The sequence below is a fragment of the Stigmatopora argus genome, chromosome 15 (assembly GCF_051989625.1).
Source record: "Stigmatopora argus isolate UIUO_Sarg chromosome 15, RoL_Sarg_1.0, whole genome shotgun sequence".
Taxonomy (NCBI): Eukaryota; Metazoa; Chordata; class Actinopteri; order Syngnathiformes; family Syngnathidae; genus Stigmatopora; species Stigmatopora argus.
This window is the reverse complement of record NC_135401.1, coordinates 4,640,337-4,663,691: the sequence shown is the minus strand read 5'-3', so window position 1 is coordinate 4,663,691 and position 23,355 is coordinate 4,640,337. Positions and strand designations below refer to the sequence as shown.

General features: G+C 42.1%; 1 protein-coding gene across 1 annotated transcript in view; it reads right to left on the bottom strand.

Moving 5' to 3' along the window:
* Positions 1–22,071, bottom strand: part of akt1 (v-akt murine thymoma viral oncogene homolog 1) — a 29,937-nt gene extending 7,866 nt beyond the window's left edge. The window contains exons 1-10 of the mRNA XM_077620901.1: positions 21,840–22,071; positions 16,524–16,669; positions 5,141–5,269; positions 4,356–4,467; positions 4,004–4,130; positions 3,046–3,177; positions 2,864–2,929; positions 2,163–2,231; positions 1,913–2,038; positions 1,116–1,244 (exon numbers count right to left, since the gene is read on the bottom strand). Coding sequence (XP_077477027.1) covers positions 1,116–1,244; positions 1,913–2,038; positions 2,163–2,231; positions 2,864–2,929; positions 3,046–3,177; positions 4,004–4,130; positions 4,356–4,467; positions 5,141–5,269; positions 16,524–16,569 — 936 coding nt within the window. The 5' untranslated portion in view covers positions 16,570–16,669; positions 21,840–22,071. The remainder of the gene's footprint in view (positions 1–1,115; positions 1,245–1,912; positions 2,039–2,162; positions 2,232–2,863; positions 2,930–3,045; positions 3,178–4,003; positions 4,131–4,355; positions 4,468–5,140; positions 5,270–16,523; positions 16,670–21,839) is intronic.
* Between the last annotated feature and the right edge of the window lie 1,284 nt (positions 22,072–23,355).

The following is a 23,355-nucleotide window of genomic DNA, read 5'->3' as shown; positions in this document are numbered from 1 at the left end:
TGCTATATGATTAAAAAGTGTATATTACATGTACAACTAAAAAACGGGGGCACAATTTACTTTTGCGGGCCACGCAAAGTGACACGACGGTCCGGACCTGGCCCCCGGGCCACCGCTTTCCCACCTGTGCAATCAGGCAAAAAAGAAGAAGTGAGGCTCCCCTGATGCCGCACAACAGCTGTAGCCGTGGCGGTCTTATTCCAGGGGCAAAATCTCACATTTCCTGAGGGGCTGCTGTGCAATAAAGCCCCCCAGCAAGAAAATTCTAAATGGGGACTAAAAACAACGATAAGGCAACTGAGTCAACATTGCACATGCTTCTCCCGGAAAACATTTTTTACCCCTCCGGTCAAACGCTTGTGTACTTCCTCTCGCATAAACACTAGCCGAACTCCTCACGTACGATCGAGTCGGCCCGCCTGACACTTGTCATACCTGCACGCTCTCGGGGGAAGGCACGCCCCCCCCGCCACGGAGCAAATAGCGTCTGAGAGCGGGCCACTCTGCCCTGCACACGCCACACTCATTAAAAGGACATACTTCAGCTGGAGATTAGAAAGGCATTTGAGAACAGCTGCCCTTTTCTTCCACATGCTTCTCAACAACTGACATCCAATGACACACGCTGCAAATTTGTTTCGGATGGACTCGGGTCGCACGTGACGACGGGGTGCCACACTCGCGCTTAAGCCCAAATTCAAAACAAAGGGATATTTTTTCACTCGCTCGAATCAATTTCAACGTCAATAAGGCACGAGTTATTTTCCAATATTTTTTTCTATTTTTAAAGGTGTTTAATGTTAAATTAAACCCATTTTTTCTTTTTAACTGAAATGTTTGGCGAACTGCAAAATTTTGAAATTGCACCATAGTTAATACATAACGGTCAATAAATATAAACTTTTTTTTTTACCCAATTCGAACTCTCTGAAAACTATTAAGCAAACCAGGAAATATTTGCCTTAAGTTATAAAAGAAAAAATAATAATGATGATTAACACATAACACAATGTTAATTTAAACACAAATTTTTGGCCACTGTAGAATTTTGGAACTAGGTTAAATTATAAAACAACCAAATGTCAAATGACAATAGGAAAACATTATTCAGTTACCTCAGGAGCAAGGTACTCTGGCGTCCCACAAAATGTCTTCATGGTGGCGCCATCTTTGATCCCCTCCTTGCAGAGTCCAAAATCGGTTATCTTGATGTGTCCATCTTTATCCAGCATCAGATTTTCCAACTAAAAGAAAAATGACAAAAAAGATTTTCTCTCTAAACGCCATAAAGTTATTTTCTCTGTAACCCATACAAATGCATTCATTATGCGAGCCGCATATCCTCACAGGGGCCGCGGGGGTGCTGGAGACTACCGTAACTATGGGGAGTAGATTCTTCCCAAATAGGAAGTTGACATCACTCATTTCACAAAAATCTCAAACATTCTGTTTGTATCCAAATTGAGGATATAAGCTACATTTTTGATGGGTAAAAATAAGATAAGGTAAAATATGGAAACATTAATGAACATTCTTCAGTTTGGGAAATGAGACAACGAAGCCTTTCAGTATCTCCACGTGCTAGCGTCTTCTCTTTGTCTTCATTTAAGTCAGGGTGGCCATAGCTCACACGTGTCTAGCAACGCTGGGGCGAGTCAGCACATCTTACAATCTTGCTACACAGGCATTTTCAATGGCCGCCTGGCGGAGGCTGAGATACCGCCTCGTAAACCCGAGGGAAATTGTCGGGGAATCAGGGGTGAGAGTGCTATGCTGACCGGGTTGCTCCATCAGATGGAAGTGGAAGTGGAAGCTAACGAAAACACTCCCAATTCTATAAAACATTAGCTGCTTCTAAAATGAATCACTAAAAAAATGACTTTATAAGGGGGGGACAAAGAGCCACATCCACCTTCAGATCTCGGTAGACCACGTTTCTTTCCGCGTGCAGGTAGTCAAGCGCCGACACGATCTCTGCACCGTAGAAGCGGGCGCGTTCCTCTGAGAATACGCGATCCCTTGAAAGGTGGAAGAAAAGCTGAAGGGAAATGGCACAAGTTGGCCGCAAGGAAAAAGAGAAGACTGTTATTTCGCGGGAACATTTCAACTATCAACTCATTATCACTTTGAAAATCGTAAAAATATATATATACATATTTTACCTCGCCACCGTTGGCATATTCCATGACAAAGCAAAGGCGGTCATGTGTTTGGAAAGAGTATTTCAGTCCCTAGAGGTGGGTGACAAGTAGCGATTCTTATCCACAAAATCTTCAATAGCAGCATGTAAAATACATAGAACAGCTTGTATTTTATGATGCCAACCTTATTTATTTTTGAAGGATCATTTAAGTGCACCCTGTCTTATAGAAAGCTTCAACTCAGGGGTGTCTAAACTACAGCCTGCTGGCCAGTTTTTATTGATTATGAAAATGTCATTGTCCCACAAAAGAAACTTAAATTTGGCCTACACTCTATTTGCATTTCTCAGCTTTAACACTAGATGGAGGTAGTCACATAAACAGTGCGTCTCCATTGTAGGAAACTGTAAAAGTTTCAGTATAGCTGTCAATGGCAGCCAATGATTTATAACTTTAAAAACGAGATGTCTATTTTAAAAATCAGATTTTTTTTTAACTAATTCCAATCAGGGGGATTTAAATTTTTCTGGCAGAGGCCCTTGAAGATAGAAGTTTAGACAGCCCTGGTTCAACTGATAAGAAGCAATGGCTAACTGCAGCTGCTTAATGATGCCTCAAAATAGCAAATAGTTCAATGGATGTTGCTAGGTTAAATCGAAATCACTATTAAGGCTTCTTAATAAGGTCAACGATTAGCTTAGCTTGAGAAAGTGGTTCCTTACTGTCAAGAAAGGGTGCTTTGAATTCTGGAGGACTCTGTTTTCTGTGAGTGTGTGCGCCACTTCATCCTGGTAAAAAGAGTCCACAAAGAGCATTTGTGCAAGTCCCACAAAGGTTCGGTATCAAATCATTGCTCCAATGTCCAACCCCCCGTCTTTCCTCTATATTACGAGCGACCACTCACTTTTGCTACGATCACCTCCTTTTTTAGGATCTTCATGGCATAGTAGCGTCCCGTGGCCTTCTCCTTTACCAGGATAACTTTGCCAAAAGTGCCTTTTCCCAGGAGTTTGAGGTATTCAAAGTCGTGCATAGTCTGGAAAAGGGGAGGACAAAGAGCGGCATCCGATTACAAACAAACTCGTACTCCAAACTAGACCGGACACACAATCCCGCTCACAACAAGGAACTATTTCACCCACCGTGCAATTCCCACTCTACCGGTTGGGCCCATATGCCCTTGGTGTCTCAGTTAACCTTTGACCCTTGCGTAAAGGAGAATGTTAGAAATGGTTGTGTGACGGACATCCAATCCGGTGGCCTTGGACCTTTATGTCGTGACACGCATGGTGGGTTGAGGGCTGATGGACATGCTATCCGGTGCTAAGCCACCCAGGACTGATTTCGGAAAAGTCAAAGAAGCTGACGAGCGCCCCGGGAAGGTTAGATGAAAGGCTTTGGCTATTGTGGAGCACAAATCTAAGACTTGATTTAATAAGATCCAAAATATCAGGCGCTAAATTGCGTTTCAAGATAGCGTGTGCTGATGTAGACGTGTTGCATGTGATGTACTAGATTTTGTCAGTTATTAAGTCGAACAGAAGCTGAATGAAGGAATTTCAAATATGTTTTGGGTCACCCTGATGGTTTCACCGGAGGAAATTTGGGAACGCACCGAAAAAGGCACAAAAAAACACACAAACAAACAGTAAAAAGAGAGACGGAAACTGCAAAAGAATGCCAAACCAAAGTGTGGGAATTTGTCATTGAAAGTAGCTCCATTCCAAATATGGTTTACATGATAGGAAATTACCATTCTACCCAGCATACCTAATTTTCCCATTTGACAGGTCAACTAAAAACTTGAAGCCTAATAAGTGTATTGAAATTCTGGCTTGCGCCCATAGAAAACTATGACGTACCACTTTTTGTCTGGGTTTGGTAAGGTAGACCTCCATATCCATGGGATCCGGAGAGGAGTCCATCATCTCCTCCTCTTGTTTCTGCAGCCCTTCTGCCACGGTTTGGATGGCTTTAGTCCATTCTTCCCTAAAAGCAGCAGAAATATCCACCAGTTTACTCAGTGGCAGCAAGCCAATCCCATTATTTTCTTTTTATCAACTGGAAGGGCAAGTTCAAGTGTGAGTCTTGCCCAGTGGACCTCGTTGTGATTGTCAATAATGATGGTTACATTACATTCCATTCTTAGCAACACTGCACGCACAGTTTATCTTTGCTTCGCGAGCCGAGAAGGGCATGTGTCTTCTCACTTGCCTCTCCTCGGGGGTCTCGACGTGGAAGGTGCGCTCGATGACAGTGGTCCACTGCAGGCAGCGGATGATGAATGTGTTGGGTTTGGGTCTTTCCGTCTTCATCAGCTGGCATTCTGGCCATGAAATGATGTGGGAGTGGTGAAAGTGGCGATGGAGAGATGGCACCGTGTATGGAAACAAAGTGGAGACAAAGACTACATTTGGAAAAATATATAACGGAGAATGGCGGTGGTTAGCGCGTCGGCCTCACGGTTCTGAGGTCAGGGTTCGATCCCAAGTGTGTTCTCACTGTGTGGAGTTTGGATGTTTTTCCCCGGGCTTGGGTGGGTTTTCTCCGGGTACTCCGGTTTCCTCCCACATTCCAAAAACATGGTTGGGATGCTAGTTGAACACTCCAAATTGCCCGTATAAATGGTTATCTGTCTTATTGTGCCATGTGATTGGCTGGCTACCGATTCAGGGTGTCCCCAGCCTGGTGCTCATAGTAAGATGCGATAGGCTCCGGCACCCCCCACAGCGCTTGTGATAAGCAGTTTTGGAAAATGAATGAATGAATAAATAAGAATGTTGAATGTTTCCCCTTTATATTTTTCAAGGTGAACAAACTAAGAAACTAGAATATGTATTGTTTTCTACTTTAATTAAACAAGATTAACTTTGACGCCCCCTTTTTATTAAAAAAAAAAAAGTGAATATATTTAAAAAAAACCTGCTGTTGGCCTTCATACAAAGACAGGTCATTTTAACACAGCAAACTCAGTGGTTTCCGTGAAAGAAAATACTCACGTGCTACGGAGAAGTTATTCAGGGGAGTTTCCAGCTGGTCGACATCTTGCGGACGCTCTTTGTAGCCAATGAATGTACCATCACTCTTCAGGAGAAAATACCTCGGCCTCCAGGTCTTGATATATTCTCCTGATATGACAGAAATGGGCATCAGAAAAGAAATATGTCAAAGTCATAAAGAAGCAATTGTGCAAACAAGAAATAATGAAGCCTTTTGCATCCGTGTGTTTTCGCAATAATTCTTAGTCCAGTCCATTGTCTTCTCTCTTTTTTTTGATTGAATTCCCCAAGGCGCCGTCCCTTCGCTGGAACGTGGTCATTATTATGCTGTCCTAACATTGCAAAATGGCCATCTTGTCACCACATTTATCCTACCTGTAGGTCAACTACACGACAAATGGTTTTTAGTACAAGTCAGGACCCTTTTTCTCTCTTCTGTCAGTTTCACCATACAGGCCCATTTTGAAGTAGACCGTTTAGACCAAGGGTGTCCAAATATTTATCTCAGAAGGCCTCACAAAAAACAAATAAATAAATAAAAAAGGAGGGTCCACTTTTACTTTTTTAAATAAATGACTGGAATCAGGAAAATTAAATAAATAAAAATACATTTTAAAAGGGTTTGAAAATGTATTCCGAGGACTCATTGGCTGCCATTGACAGCGATAGACGTCCAATCCAATTTGAGTGGGCGGATGTCCAGGTTAAACTTTGAATGTAAAGACTTTAAAACCCTGCAGTTAAAACAAGGTTGTATTGGTATGAATTTTTGGATGAGCCCACATACATTCACATTTTACATGACCAAATATATATATTTTCTAATCCTAAATTAGTTGTGGGATGTCACAAAACTATGCGGAAGTAAATTAACTTGGAGTTGACCGTTTCAGTGGGCAAAATACACACAGGTCTTTTACCTAATTAACCAATTACAAACAAAAACATTTGAATATTAGAGGAAAAAAAACTATGTTCCTACATAGGACAGAAAAAAAATGAATTGTAACGCTTTTCTGCATCTACCTATTAGTAAGTAGAGTTGTACTATGCTAATTAGATAATAATCAGTGGAAAAGTCGAAAAAAAACGTATGCACGTCTGAGTATAGAGGATCCTTTGTTGGATAGTCCTCTCTCTCAGCGGTTTTGTAAACATCAACAATAAACTTGTCAAAAGCCCAGTTCGGGTTGGCGACAACATCCATGACTTCAAGTCATGCGCGTCCATCTCTGACAAAACTCAATTTATTCTGGTAATGCTTGAGGAAATGCTGCAGCAGATGTTGTGCAGATGGGGGAGAAACTATCTTACGTATCACAGCGAGGCGATGACACACGGTGAAGCGGACTTGAATATTTATAATGAAAAAGAGTAATTCATTTTTAATTATGGAGACATATATTAGCCCCATGCAGTTGTAGCAAGCTGTCCTTAATGGCCCCATTTCCTCCAACACAGAATGCGTGCAAGCGTGCGAGTACCAGAAAAATAGAGTAGATGTCATTTTAAGCTTCTGTTGGCCTTTCTGACGCACATGGAACTGATAAAGGATGTGTTTCACAAGTTTTCAAAACAATTGAATTTATTTATCTTCCATGTCACCTAATTTTGGGCAGTAGGCAGATTCACCCTGAATTTTCTAAAACTCATACGTAGGAACGATTTCAAGTTTTCAGTCAGCCTACCGTGCAGGTTTGTGAGATGTGGAGGGAAACCGGTTTACCCGGAGAAAACCCACACAGGAAGGCCAGAGGGTAAACAAGATTGAACCCTTGTTCGCAAAACTGCGAGGCAGACGTGCAGAATTACCATTGACAGAAAGCTTTTTTTTAAAGACCTGCCCTTTTGACACCCTGAAAAAATAACTTCCTCTTCCTGCCGCATCACATTTATTTAAACCTCAGAATGACAAGATTAAGAACCCTCGTCAGAGTAAGTCCAAATAGATTTCAATGATGAGACGAAATGGCGTGAAAGGAAAAGGACACTTAAGTAAAGTATGGACGTTCTGGCAAAGCTGACCGGATGAGAGGTGAAGCACTCTCGAAATGAGCTGTCGAGACTTATTGAGAAAGCGTTGGCTCCGATACAAAACATCTGCCTCACTGTCTAAAATACTTTTGTATGAATTGGCAGCAGATGTCTCGTATTTCTCATCACGACAACACATTTTTCATGTCGTTTTCTGCAAGGCTTGCAGTTGTGGACTTAACGAATTCCACTCAGATCAGATCTACTGTCATCTGTCAAATTTGAGTTCACGTTTTAAAACAATGTGTGTCAGAAAAGTTGCCACATTGAGTTTTTTACAGCGCAATTTGATAAAATAGCTAAGAATAAATAGTCAGTAGAATTATCAGCTGACCACAATGCACAAAGTTGCCATTTTGTTGGCCTGGCCTCATCATTTGAGCTACAGCTGGTCTCGAAGTAGTCACACTGTGCTAAGTTTTTGGCTGACCTATATTCAAAGCTATGATCTGAGTCTTCATGCCAGTCCACACTACGTAGAGGACACTATGTGCACAGTGCTGACATGTCATAATGTGACACCGTCATTATGAACAAACGTAATAGGGCGGACGATAAAAACACCATCTTTCGAAAGCACATTCTTGGATTTAAAAGGATGACTTTTTACAGGCGCAACAATCTGCACAGTAGTTGTGGAAATAAATATTGTGCGTGTGTGGGTTGGCGGACAGGAGTGTTTTCACAGGACCCAAAATGTCAAAGTCAAAATCTTATGAGTACGGTGCAATGTTGTTCGTGAACGATTAAAAAGCTTAGACATCAGACTTGGTTTTTGGCCTACCATCGCAGAATGTGTGCAAAGTCGAATGAAGTGGAAGAGGAAGTAGTGTAAATAGGAAGCTCTCAAGAGTCGTCTTTGTTGTTTAGGCAGACAGTTTGTGGGTGGGGTGGGGTGGGGGGGTTCGAGTCCACAGTTGCCGGTGTTTGCGCTGCACAATTGCAGAGACACCCGGATGAAACTGCTTCCACTTGTCATGTGGTCAACTTTGCAGTTGTAAAAGAAGCACTGATGCACACCTGCCCAGAAATCCTTTTGGATATATGTCAAATTTTAGATATATGTCAAGTTGTCAGAGATCGATCTGAAATTGTCATGTAAAACGTCGATTTTCTACAAATTTATGTCTTAATATATCAAGATATCTCAATTATATATTCAGCATTCATTTGGGCCTTTTGACAGTACATGATGTAATTTCGATTGCAGAAGTAACATGTAAAAATTTACTTCTCTTGTCTAAAGTGACCGGACATTGAGGCAAATATCACTTGAAATCCATTTAGGCTCCTACATGCTCTTAAAGACTTTCAACCCCAAGTGAGACATTCCTTCTTGTCCATGTGCTTTGTGCGGCATCTCCACAGTGACTAGACAAACTGTCTCTTTTGCCATTTGTTACATAATTAAGGCATGGTTTGCTGGCCAAATATGTCTTACTTCCCAATATTGGTGAATGTCCAAAAGGAGTGAGGACATTTCGGCTGACGGATATGATCCATGAACCAACTACATCTGACTGTCTTGTCTTGCAGGCAAATTTTGTCAACCATCAAATGTACTAATTTGAAATGCACTCAAGAAACTACAAAAAAAGTTGCATGCAGAGACATACTCTCAACCAATGTTCCCTATAATTTTTTGTTTGTCTGGGCAGAAAGACAACCTCCCTGAGCACACTGAGTACCAGTGTGAGCAACATCATCATTGCTCGCTATGGGCACACACCAGTATCACACCTGCCATAGTCAGTCAGCAGGGATAGGCTCCAGCACCCCCACGAGTGATAAAGTGGATAAAGCGGTGCAAAAAATGAATGAAAAAATATCTATGAATAAAATATCTTCATAAATGCCATTAGAATATGCACAAATCCAACTTCAATTTTACCTTATTTTACACATCTGTCCTTCTCACTTCTCATTCTCGTTCAAATGACTTTTCTGCTGAACGTGTCACTTGAGATAGTCAAGTTTCCATTTATATGCAATATTTTTCCATGATTTTGCTTTGATTTATTTAATAAGGGATAGCACATATTAATGAACATATTTATATTCATGTTAATGAACATATATATGTAAGATTGTAGCCGAGGGCTAATTTCCATTTATAGTCCATTGTGTAGGTTGAAGACAAACGATCACACATACTAGACACACATGCACAGTAAAGTAAAAAGGAATGTATTAAGAAATATTAAAATGTAATTTAAAAAAAAGATAGAAGGGCTGTAAAACACGGAAAACATAAGAGTGGACAGAGCTACTGCCACTGGCTGCCGCGTGAATGGCGCAATCATGGAAAAAAAAAAGTTTGGATTTTATTTTGTGCGCTCCATATGATTGCTGTGCGCGGAGAAGACGAGAGTAGTGCGCAATTGCGACCCTTTGACTGCTTTAAAATTGCATTTTACTTATATTATATATAAAAGTTCTCAACTTCAAAATTTAAAGCAAACCTTAGTATTGCATCACTGTCTTCCACTGCCAAAAACTGTCTGACAGAAAGACTCCCTCCCAATCTCTGTGATCAAGAGTTAGTAAGAAACTGCTGTGACACAGTTAAACGGTGAAAAAAAAGAGCGAAAACCATTGCCGTTAAAACCCCACTCGATGAAACTGCTTATATGACAGGAAGACGGATTTTACAGCAAGGACAAATGATTAAAGACAAGGAGTGGGGTCGAGAAAGCTTGATAGTGCGCAAAGAACTGAGCAGAGTAGTGAGACGGATCACTACATATGTTCCCCACATATGTACAATTGCACGCGGTGTCGATGAGCCGTGTGCACTGTGTGTGTGTGTGTGTGTGTGTGTGTGTGTGTGTGTGTGTGTGTGTGTGTGTTTATGAACGGAGCTGTCAGGGACTGATGGAGTGTCTTTACATGACAAGCAGCTGCTGAGGTCGGGGAGATGCGCGCTGGGCAAAGTGGAAAATAATGAACAGAGAACAACTGCCAAACAAACAGAATTTATCTTTATTTACCAACTGCTGCGTGGCACTGTGTATACAACCGCAACCTGCCACAGACACACCCTCCATACTCCGAACCGACTCGAGCCAAGGTTAACAGGGAAAGAACAGGTTTGGCCACAGCTGCACATGAGGGCAAGTTGTCATGTTTGTTTATATTGTATATCGGCACAAGGGAATAATTTGCATTGATGCTTTGGCATGGATTTGAGCAAAGTTGAAATGAGGAGAGAAGTCGTCAGTGAAAGATCAGTCACTACATTCCCCAGTCTGCTACAAAAAATGCTTTTCCACGAAAAAAAAAAATCAAATACCGTATTTTCTCACATATATGCCGTATTTGTCTAAAAAAAGATGACTGAATCAAGGGTAGGGCTTATATGCGCACAAACTAGACTTGACATGCACGAAACTGCATATGGTCATGTGACACATCTGTACTCCCTATTAAAACCATGAATATGGAGAAGAAAATTCTGAATCAGGGGGCGTCTTATACGAGAGAAATTGTAAAATTCAACGATTTTAAGGCAATTTTAAGGGTGCGGCTTATACGCGGATGCGGCTAATATGCGAGAAAATACGGTATATATCCTTTACATGTATGGATAGTTTGATTTTAAAATCAGATGAGGTTTTAAGAGCATTTAATGTCTGCATTATTCTGTTTCAAAATGCTGCTATTTTGTGAACCCGCAAAATGTTTAGTCTTTCACGAAAAGACACGTCCACTTGAAAGTATTGAAATCGTTCATATGTGAAGATACACACAACCACCAGATGAATGCGTACTAACACAAGGATCAGGGCCGGAGAGCGTCCGACAAAATCTGGCTCTCGGTACCCACAGCCAGAGGTCGGACTTCCTGAGGGGGCTGCTGTTGCTCTTTGTCCCTGCCTAGCCATTCATGGCTTGGGGATACGAGGAAGGGAGCCAGAGCTAACGACATGAACAGAGTATGCGTGTGTTTGTGTTAGTAGTGAGAATCGGATGAGGTGATGGGAGGAGGGGGGAGGTGGAGGATTAGCGAATTTAAACTCCAAAGCCTCGGAGGAGGGGGGGTTGGTGCCTTTTGTTGTTTCCTACCCCCGGCCACCTCGCCATCTCCTCGGCCCTTTTCTGCCGCGTCCTGCCTGTCGGCTGCAGCTGCGGCCTGCCACCGAGTGCCCCGCATCTCAATGAGCCACGGGCGGCCTGCTTCCAGAGGAGAGGGGATCTTCCCGGTCGGTGCAAGGGATCTACTGAGCCAAAAGCACAGAGAAACTCTAAAAAGCATCGGTTACAGAGCTGCGAGGCCCTTGACCCAACTATTATCTCGCCGTGCCCGCTTGAGATACTATTAGAACTAATGCATGCCATCTCCCAGAGCTTGGTGATATCTCGCTTACAGGAATCCCATTGTCGGTGCTTCCTGCTCACATGCAGCTGGATGCCAGGGCTTTGGCAAGAGTATCAACAGGTTGCGGGGAAGTGACACCCTAGCTTCAATGTAGCGTTCTCTGTCCCCTCTTTTTATCCATCTTTCTGTGGTTGCCACTGCTACCCCAACAGGATAAAAAAGGAAGGAAGCAGGGTGGGGGCGCGAGGGAGACTGCCCCTCTTTCTCACGCTCATAAGAAAGCCCTCGCTTCTTCTCTGTGGTGAGTGACACCTGCTGATTACCATAGAGACACTGTGGGTAGTTCCCCCTGCCACATTAGGGTTGAGAGTTGCCCCCTTTCTCCGGGTAAACAAGAAGTCTATGGATATGGATTAACGAACCCAGAAACTGTGCCACCCGAGAAATGCATTTTTAAGATAATCTGTTCAGACAAGATCTTAAGACCAGTACGTGAGACAAGCAGGAAGTTTACGTATTGATTGAAAACTTTCGTCCCAAAAATTCAACATTTTTTAGCATTTGCTGAATAGCTTAGTGATTAAATTTGGAAAAACGGGAGAAACTTAAGTGGAGAAAACCCATTGGAAAGCGAACCATATTCTGCACACAGCTGCACATCACCATTATTCAAGACCCTTTTCCAAATCTAGTGCCAGGGAAGTGATTGATGTCGGGGACAGAGCTCTCTCACCGATCCACAGCCACTTCCGCCATGGAACCGGGTTGTCAGCAGGGTCGTTATCCTAGCAACGGAGTAGCGGGGTTCTGGAACCGGGGACGGAGTTGTCGGATTTCAAGTAGAAGATGGAGAACTTCTAAGCAGAAAAGTACTAAGAAAGGACAGCAGTGGCTAAAGCAAGAGGACGGCCAGTCAGGGAAACCTCTGTTCCGGGGGCAGGAAGACTCTGCACAACAAAGTAAGCACAGCAGGCTTGCCATGAGAGGGGATGGGCAGTGGCTTTGCCACCTCCCTAACCATCCCTTTCAGCCTGCCATGCACAGCAGCTGCAGTCGAGTCATTTTCTTCTCTCCACCACATTTAGCAGGAAGACTGCTTCCCATTACCGAAAGCGGGGGGTCTGTGTCGGCGGCCAGAAATTTTTAGTGGCCCGGTGTGACGCCCTCTGCTGCCGGACTGTGCCTGCAGAGAATCAACAATTCCACCTTGAGCAAGTACCTCAAGAAGGAATTGGTGGATGAAGAAAAGTAAATTAAACAACGGAGTCTGGGAAGACTTTCTCTAATATTGCTGAACGTCACGTTCCGATAAAGTGGTTATTAAACCACGATGAAAAGATTAACTGAAAAATCTGACAGAGCTAAACGATTGCATCGAAATTGAGATTTTGACTGCTGGGATAATTGAACTCCATGAAACTAAATTGTTTGTTTTAACATTCGTGGAAAACTTTATTCTACCAGGGCCCACTTTTATAATCCTCGCTGCCAGCCCCCCAGTCAAATTGGACTGGACGTCTATATTTATTGGAAATAATGCAGAACCACTGCCTTCTCTGTCATTCCTATCTGTGAGGGAAGCACAAGGTCAATAGCTTCAATAGCTGCATGCGGCACTTAAAAAGAAAACCATTCCCATCCAAAACCCTGAGCACACACTACTTCGTGCCATCAACTGGACCACCAACAAGGTCTCGCTCGGAGGGGCAGCCGACTCACGGGTGTCCGTGAGTGGCATAGTAGCCAAACAACTGATGAGCTCCAAATCAGAGCAATGAGTGGCGCAACTGTAGCATCTCACACACGGTCTATGCACTCTTGTGAGGCCGACTAGGTCACTGAACAATGTTCTGGGAACATCACAGAGACACTATTTAACTTCTGTCTTCCTCTTGTGCCCACCCCTCCAGCTTTCCCCCCCACAATATATTATACTGTGCTCCCTCCTGCCGCAGCCCTCCCGGTTAGAGTTGGAGCGAGCCGAGTGTGTTCCCCATGTCCAACGGTTGTTGTGGGCTTCGTTAGTCTAACGAAGGGGCCGGCTCTTTATGCTTGTCAAGGAGCAAATGAGTCAAATGCACAAGAGCCAGGGAAAAGGAGAGGACAGGCCAGCGCTTTTCTGTTGGGCTTCACTGAGTTCTTGGCCACGACACTTTGCTGGAAACGAGGGAACCCACAATCTGCCTCTTTGATGCTGGATGACGCTCAGGCTTTGACAAGAACTTCAGAAAGACTAACTGGCTCAAAGAAATAACACTGCCTCACTCCTGTGACCACGACAGGCCAGATGCAAAATTTAAGTGTGCAAAGAATTGATAGGGAACCCTGGCAATAGAAAAAAGAATTAGACGGTTCATACCCTAAGTGTCATCTGACTTTGAATATGGTATTCCAAAAGTATTCTTCCAAGACTAAAAGTGCCTGAAGTCACAACATATGCAATGTTTTTGTTTGTGTCACTTGATTTTAGGGATCCACTACAACACATGTTAAATACATATAGAGCAAGGGTGTCAAACTCGGGTTGGTTCGCGGGCCACATTAACGTCAACTTGATTTCATGCCATTTTAGATTTAATATTTAGATTTTTTTATAAATGGATTAAAAGAACTGAATTAAAAGCCCTGAATATTCCGTTTTTTATAGATCTAAAACAATGTTTATTTTAGCTTTTTTTAAATATATTTTACAAAATAATTTTTGAACTAAAAACAGAAAAAAATGATTAAAAAATTACAATTATTGATTTAAAAGGGGGAAAATCAGGAAATTTAATATACATCTATATTCTTCATTTTAATTTGATCCTAAAACAGAAGGTCGGCACTCATGATTTACTTTCCCGGGCCACACAAAATGATGCAGCGGGCCAGATTTGGCCCCCGGGCCGCCACTTTGACACATGTGCTCTACGTAGAGAATTTTTTTCGTCAAGGGCGCCAGAATTCATTCGTTCGGCCCCTGCCGTCAAAAAAGTGCCTTCAATGACAGCCAATGTGTTAATAGGGAACCTTTAAAATGTCCCCAAACCAACAAGAAGTAACCTCGAAATGGTCCAAAATCAAGTTGAGTAGGCAAGATGAGCATCGCAAAGACATTTGAATGTGCTGATGCAAGTTGTGAGGCCATCCACGGGGAACTGCGTGGCAATGCGTGGCTGGCCCCGTTGCAATCAAGGTGCAACTGCGGTGACGGACAGCGAGACTTGGTTACTACGGGTTCACCTTCTGTGCGGTGGCTCTGGGGCAAAAATGGCACGACAGTGACGTGACACAAAAAGCCTTACTGTCAGGGAGTCGGGCGGACGTCATCCGATCAAAACGAAAAAGGTTCTAGGTGACATTTCACGGGGCACAGTTGCTCGAGTGTGACAGCGTGCCAACTCACTGTTCCTGAAAGGTTGTTTGTTTAATGTCACAAGTAGAAGGCCGTCACAGCTTGAACTTGAGAGTGTGTGTGTGTTTGTGTATGAGCACATTTTCAACAACTCAGCATGACTGTTTACTTCCTAGTCACTATTTGATGGCTTTTTTAGGTATATTTTGACCTGCGCTTTTATTATGTTATCGGAACTGTGCTTTGATATGGGTGCGTAGAACAAGTGACCTTTGGCAAAAGCCGGAGTGTTTCATTTTGGAGCAATAAAAACACAATTTCCTCCAGATTGAGGTAAAAGAGTTTACAATATACAGATGAGGGTTATGTTGAAAAGATTTTAAAAAATGGTTGGGATAATACAGCGTCTGTTCGCAAAATGTCACGTCAAAACAAAATAAAAGTAAAATGCTTGTTAGGATGCTATGTTTAAAAACAGGAAGCCTCGCTTTAATGTTAGTACACTCATAAAATGGAATACGAACAAAGAATTGAACTAACAGGAGCTCATAAAACTGCTATAAATAGTGGCATTTACCAGTGATGTGTACAAAAATAAAGCTCAATATTATTTAATTTTATAATGCTGTTCAAATACTTTCCTTTTTTTTCAATAGATAATTCTTGCAGAGAAATAAATAACAAAAACAGCAAATCAACTATTACTCACATTTTAGTTTTGTGCACACGTCGTTGAAAAGGAAATGAGCATGCGACTTACCTTTCATAATAATTGAACGTTTTGACAACGTGCAAAATGCTCAACTGATTTAGAACATGACCTTGTGTTTCAAAATGAATCGTCATGGTATGTTAAAATGTCAAGCCAAAATGAAAACTTTCAACATTTTAATTGTTTTTATGTGAAAAGCTGAAAAAAACCTTTGCTTGATTTTTTTTTGTCGAAAACAAAATGTGCATTTAGTAGTTTGGTCAAAACAGCCGCAGTAAACTATGGAAGATTCGGAGTATTTGGCAGCTCTGAAGACGGTTCACTGGTTAGCCATTGGCGTTAGTCTTACCTTAAGAAAACATGAATAAATAAATAAAAGAAACCCTGGAGCCTTGAGCGTTTGCTTATCACATTTAGCCTCTGGTGGTCTTGGACTCTAAGGGGCAGCTGTGGTTTGAGGGCTAAGATGGTGTGCAGTGCGCTCACATTAAGAACTCAAAGTCAGCAGGTATGTGAGGAATGCTTCTCCATCCAAACAACAGGACTAAAACCCCACACACCACACAGAGCAGTTCAATCATTCCCAAAGGAGACTGCTTGGCTATTTACACTTTAAGCTTTTGGTAATTGTTTAACGGAGACCGGTTTTAAATGTAATGTATAATTCTGGACAAACAGTCACCCAGGTTTAGGTGACAATTCATATTTGTCAAATATTTAGTTTGAGTTTAACATCATGTCATTTTTCAAAAAATGTTGAAATAGTGTGGAACAATAGGGAAAGTGTTTTTTGGTTTTGGTAACAGTGAGTTTACACCAACAAAAAAATATTTTATACTCGTAAAACACATTCTTATGTGCTTAGAACACGTTTTGCACCGGCGGTATTTTACATTACGCACACGGAATTGTGGCACGAATCTAACACCGTAGTAAACACATCATGACAGTCTAAATTAAAAAGTGAAAAATTGAATTGTACCTCTTTTATGCAGCCATCCCTCCTTGACAATCACCACATTGGTCATGTTGGTGGACAGGTTAGAGAATCCAGGATTTCCACAGAAAGAGCCTCTTTGTTTTCCCAAGTTCTCTTCGCTTAGCAGAGCTCAGGAGGCCCGCAGATATCTAATGGTTGGAAAAAAGTCAATTTAGCTCGATTTGAGGTGTCATTTTAGTTCCACTTATATGAATATTAACCTTCAGGTCAACTCAGAAGAGAAGCAAAGACCCTTCCAACTTTATGGTTCAAGAAATAAAAGACATACCTTCCGTGTTTCAAAGATCTTTTTCCCTCATGAATATTTTAAGAGTCGCTTAAATAACAGACATTGGGTTGACTGGAAAAAGATAAATAAATCAATGAACAGCTGAATCTCAGTGCGCTGTTCACATCGGTCTAAGAAAGTAAACAATTTTTCCGTGCCATATCAGAGTGTTGTTGTTTTCACTCATGCCTGACCTGTGGCGCAAGCACACGGAAATGTTGCTGGATGGCGTCCAGACGAACGTCACGCCTTATGTGCACATAACAGCCAAGGTAACTCACATATAACGCAAGTTCAGTGTAAACTCTCGGGTGTCATCACGTAAAAACAGAAGTTTTCCCTGCTAACACTCAAGAATGTCTACATAATATACATAGACATATACAATACACTCAACAGGCCATCACATTGGCCATAATATGAAAATAATTTCTGATGAAAGAAGATGACAATCCGTTGCAGCAATTCCACAAAATACTAAAAAAATGCAACAGTGTTTCCATTTTTTTTTTACCAAGTGGAATTATCCCGAACCGGGAGACTATCGGTACAAGCCACTTGACCTTTCCCTTCATTTAACTGTTAATACAGCTTTGAATGGAGGACAGGAGGGGGAAAAAAGGATCAATTTCCCTACTTGTTCAAACAAATGTCACACACTGCACCAAGCAATCTCTGCCCTTCCACCGAAATCAATTTGTCTGCCGCCGCTCCACCAGACTAAATCCGTCAGAAGAGTTTTATGTGAGCGGCCTCAGCCAGCCAGCCGACTGACTACCAGGGACAATAACAGGAAGTGGATGTGACTATTGACAGACTACGAGTCATATCAGTGCAGCCCTGGGTGCAAATAAACGTGTCACTGTGTGTGGTGATCGCACCTTTTACAGCCCTAGTACTTATTATTAGGGATGTCCCTGATCCGACTGATCACATGATCGGAAATCGGCTCCGATCATGTCATTTTCTGAGGATCGGAATCAAGTAAAAAAAATGTTAAAGTAGTTTTGCACCCGATAAGACTCTTTTTGGAATATTGGAAAGTATCGGATTTTGTCACAAGATTGGATCCAACCCAGTATTCGTTTTTTGGGTTGTTTTTTTAGAACAATTGTGCTTTTTGTCTGCTGTAAATCAAACTACTAGCCAAACATATGCGCCGAATATGGCTATAATTTTTTTGAAATTAATAACAGTGACAGATCGTTGTATTATATCATAAACAAAGAATTTCTTGACTATAATAGATCCAGTGATTTAGAATTAACTGGTGACCTGTTATGCGTTATTTTTAACATGGGCATTGGATCAGTATCGACAAAACAAATGTTGAGTAAAACCGATTGGATCAAAACTCAAAAAGTACATCACATAGACTGCATGTTTCATATTTCTATATTTATATTTACATTATTGAAACAAACCTTGCTTTAAAAAGGGGAAAATATCCAAGAACAGCAAAAAAAAGGCAAGAAATCACAAATAAAATAGTTCAATTCAACACATTGGGTCATCAATTGCATGCACTGTTTAAATTGACATTTGGCTCTTTAATATATTTCTTCAGTATCGGATCGGGACTTGGATTCTCAAAAATCAGGTGACTCGGACTCACATGCAAAAAAATATAAGATCGGGACATCCCACCAAATGATATTAATGAGCCAAATGACTGTGGGTGTTATTTTTACTCTGTTTTTGTTTGCTGCAGTGAGGTTGTGGTCCTTGTATTCCACAAACGATGGCGGAAAGATCATGAGGCTGATTTTGAGAGCGGAAAAAAAACAAACTGGGCGCAATTTAAACTTCAAGCGACCGGATCCTTTGGCCATCTCGCCGTGTGACAACCTCGCATGTTATGTACACATTTGGAAGACTTGACACAAACAAACCAGGGCACGTACGCCGCAGCCGAAAGAGCAACACATGCAAACGAGCGGCTCGAGAGCCACAACAGAGTGCTGCTGTTTTAATGGGAGCGACCTGTTGCTACTGCGGCCTGTGTGGAAAAAGCTGGGCTGCCGCCAGCGCTGCAGCCAGCAGCCACTGAATGAACCCAGTACCCCGACAGCGGGTCACATGGTCCTCAGGCCTCTTTGCTGCCACCGCCCGCCTGCCTTACTCTCACTGGGGCTTTTAACCGTTCCTTTTATTTTGGCGGGGCTAACTCTTTCGATCCAAATCGGTCTCAGCAAGCCAGGATCGTACGTGCATCTGTGACTGGAGTCACTGAGGACAGTCTCAAGTGTTTATGGTAGGAGAAAGAAATTCAGACCAAGCCCACCGCAGTACTTCCTTCATTGCAGATCAATGGTCGTAAGCTTGTTTATGCTCTATTTTCTGCTCTTGCTGGGGCAGGCAAAATTCAGCGGCTGGTTTACGATTACAAAACGCATACGCTTTTACTCAAGAATTTACAACATTTGAAGCGAGACCATCCATCATGCACATTGGGTAAGGGGAAATGGATCCTAGCGACAGCCGGAATGGTCGGTCAAATAGAGAGTGTAAAGTTCCTCATTGAAGTTCCCTGAGAATACTTCAAAAATTAGAACGACAGAAATAAAAGGGAACTCATCTCATCTCATTTTCTGAACCGCTTTATCCTCACTAGGTTCACGGGGGGTGCTGGAGCCTATCCCAGCTGACTTTGGGCCAGAAGCGGAGGACACCCTGAATTGCTGGCTAGCCAATCGCAGGGCACAAGCAAATTCACGCTTTTACTCATACCTATGGGCAATTTAGAGTGCCCAATCAGCCTACCATACATGTCTTTGGAATGTAGGAAGAAACCGGAGTACCCGGAGAAAACCCACGCAGGCCTGGCGAGAACATGCAAGCTCCGCCCACTGAAAAGGGAGAATGTTGACACTTAATGTGGGGATACCCGTCACTTGCATGAGTAATAATTTCCCTCTCACTATCATATTGCTCATAACGTACCATTACATTACATTATTTTTTCAACACTTTAGTGCTAATAGTTGTCAGCTACTCATACACCGGCACTTCTCAAGTGAACAGGAGTTCAGGAGAGGTGAAGACGCATTAAGCAAATATGTCTGTTCAGTTCATCCCACTTGTATGACTCATAATAACGCTTCAAAACAACGGTCCTTTCCACGTTAGCAAACTGTAAAAAAAACATATGAGTCACTCACGCGGCTTGTTATAACATAACTTTGTGAGCAATTCATTTCGAAGATGGTAAACATAAACGAAAGATAGGATCAGACTTTATTGAGAAAATGATTTGAGAGTTCCACTTGCAAAGGCGAAGCCAAGCATTCCTGAACGTAGCTTTCTAAGACAAGAGCAAAAGATACGATACATTGATTTACAGAAGATCTTTAACAGGTTATGCTAGACCTCATTCATCAAATCTCAAGCAGATTTTGTCTTATCTTGGCCAAATCTAACTTTTACCTGTAGAGTTGAAAACAATGAGTTTCAAAGGCATGATCTCAGAAAACTGATTATTCACTGAGTATTGAGAAAAGTAGTATTGAATTGACTTGACCAGCAAAAATTAGCATATTGGACCAATTGGAATCTTCAAATCTGGCCTGTTTATAATGAAGCCAGGTCATTTTATAAAAACCATCTCAGTGTAGCACGAGTGCATCCTTCTCAAAGATAAGGTCTCAGAAGGGGCACAATCCATCTAACTGTGCCCAGGGACAATTTCTAACAACATTCCAAAGATTCTGCATGCGCCTGATGGCACATTTGCGTCAGAGCGAAGAGATTGGGTGGGAGGCGGCTGGTATTTTTTGAATAGAGAAGGCAGTACCCAAAAGTCACCGACTTCATCATTACGCTGGTATGTTGTGTCTTCTGCTGATCATACGGCACGTCCCCATTTGCACACACAGCGGACAGGCGTAGTCTCATGACCGGGAAAAACATTTTGACATACAGGCGTTAAAGGCTATAATATCTGGAGGAGCATTCAAAGGCAAATGGGGAAAAAACGGGGAACGAACAGTCAGAAGATTTAAAAAGTTGATGTCACCACATGCTCAAGCTGGATAACATGAACGCAATAAAAACATGCATGCACAGTAAAATATGAGAATTCACAATATAGCTTTTTGTGTTTTTTTCCCACTCCCCTCAAAGCTGTGATACATATTTACACATATACAGTATATACACTATCACTATTTAAAGAAACAACGCTTTATATGAAACATAGTGTTAAAATAGCAAAACATCACTTAAATTCATCGATAGCTGAGCATTGAAGAGTATTTAATAGAAAATTCAAACACTTTTTAGGCAACAATAACATTAAAGAATTTCTATAATACTCATGGGGAACCTGCCAAGTGTTATGACTTCCTATGTGCTGATTACAAGACCAGATAAAAAGAAAATAACACGATCAGAGCCTGTTTTAGGGGATCTCTAAAAAAAACTAAAAAAAGAAGTATACTAGCACATTGTTATGGTTGCTGACAAGTAAAAATAAAAAGGAGCGCTTTGTTAAAAGTGGGTGTTGGAGTAGGAGCAGCAACTAGCTAAGTGAGCTAATGATACGTGTGGCCATTACAGTGGAAAAAGAGTAAACAGTGTTCATAACAATGAATGGATCGCTGTCGTTGATCTCAATAATGTTTTACCAGTGGGCTATAAAAGTGATATAATAGCGAGATTTTAGGTGGAAAGGGGGGAAAAGCTTGAAGTTGCAAGGAAAGTGGGCCTGAGGCTTCGTCTCAAAGAGTGGTCATTGTCAGAAAGCAAACATCTGAAGAGACGTTCACTGTTGCTTGTGGAAAAAACACTACTCCGGCACGGTTGGCTTTCGAAACTCGCGGATCGCCGCGACTTTGCAGCAACTTTTAAAGCCATCGGGAGTGTGGAAAGTAGCACATTTTAGCCTGCATTAAGCGACAGAAAGGATTTGGGGCCTAGCGGGGCAGCTCGGGGGAGAATAACCGCATCCCATGTTAAGTACAATGGGGACATACCCTGACTAGCTGTCGACCTCTTGTAGTTAACCATGCGAAGGAAACGCGGACATTTACCTGCACGGGAATTCAACACTGTGTCCGTGTCATTCTAGTGAGCTGAGTCGGCGGTATTTTAAGATGAGAAGTCCTTGAACAATCTGGACAAAAGTGATCTCATTTACTCCGTTTCTCTCGCCTTTCTTCCACTACACCTCCCAAACGCGCTGTCTGCAATGCCTCTGTGGCAGCGTGCTCTCCCGGGTCCTAGTGCCGACTTTTTCCCGTCGCAGGCAAACACTGCAATCCAATGTTTCCAGAGGGGCTTCCGGTGTGTGTGCGAGTGTGTGTGCGCGTGTGTATGTGTGTGTGTCTGCTTTTCTGCCCTGGATGAACTTTGACGTCGCCCTGTATGTGTGTGGGATTCTCATCTCATCTCATTTTCTGAACCGCTTTATCATTACTAGGGTCACGGGGGGTGCCGTAGCCTATCCCAGCTGATGGGCCAGAGGCGGGGGGACACCCTGAATTGGTGGCCAGCCAATCACAGGGCACAAGGAGACAAACAACCATTCACGGTCACACTGATACCTAGGGGCAATTTTGGAGTGTCCAATCAGCCTAACGTGCATGTCTTTGGAATGTGGGGGGAAACCGGAGTACCCGAAGAAAACCCACGCAGGACATGCAAACAGGACACAGGTGGACCGACCTGGATTTGAACCCAGGTCTCCCACTGTGAGGCCAACGCACTAACCACTGATCCGCCGAGTCGCCTTGTGTGGGATTGCACTTTACATAATTATCTTTGGAACAAAGATTGAACATTGACCCCTTGCCATTAAGAACAACATAACAAACCAAAGAAAGGAGCACCGTTTTTTTGCCTCAAAAATATGTATTTGGCATCATTTTTACACAGAGTTGGAAAAAGTAGAAGTAGCCTACTGATTGAGCTATTTCAGTTAACACAGAGGGCACTCATTGAACTCATCGGGCGCCATTGACGACGATGGACGTCCAATCTGTTTGTTTCGGGTCATAAGTGGACTTCTCTTTCTATTGGTTTTCATTACAGCAATTTGTTTTTATGTTTCAAGTTTAATCTTTTAAATTTTAATTTATTCCTAAAAGATGGTACATAATTGTAAATGTGTGGACAATTTACTGTAGCTCAAAAAGCAAAAAAAAAAGTCCAATCAAGCTCGTTAAAGTGACTTAAGAACCTTTGAATATTGTTTTGATTCAAATAAAATCAAATGTGATAGGCGGTCATGATTTAGCGAGGTCATCAGACAAGCAGATCAAAATTTCAATTTCATTTCAAGGCTACTGCTGTAAAGTTTTCTCTTTAGATGTTTGCATGCTCTGTGTTTCATTTAGTTCACATTCTCAAATGCAACAATCCAAAATTGTTTAGTCTGTGATCCAGGAAAAATTTCCAGACAGCTGCAATCACTAATTCGCAGCATTTGAAATGAATCTTAACGACCATCAGAGCATCAAACATATGCAGTGAGAATCTTTATTAATGAGGGAATAAGTCAACATAAACAGAATGACATATTGCTGTCCAATTTGTTTGCAAAAACGA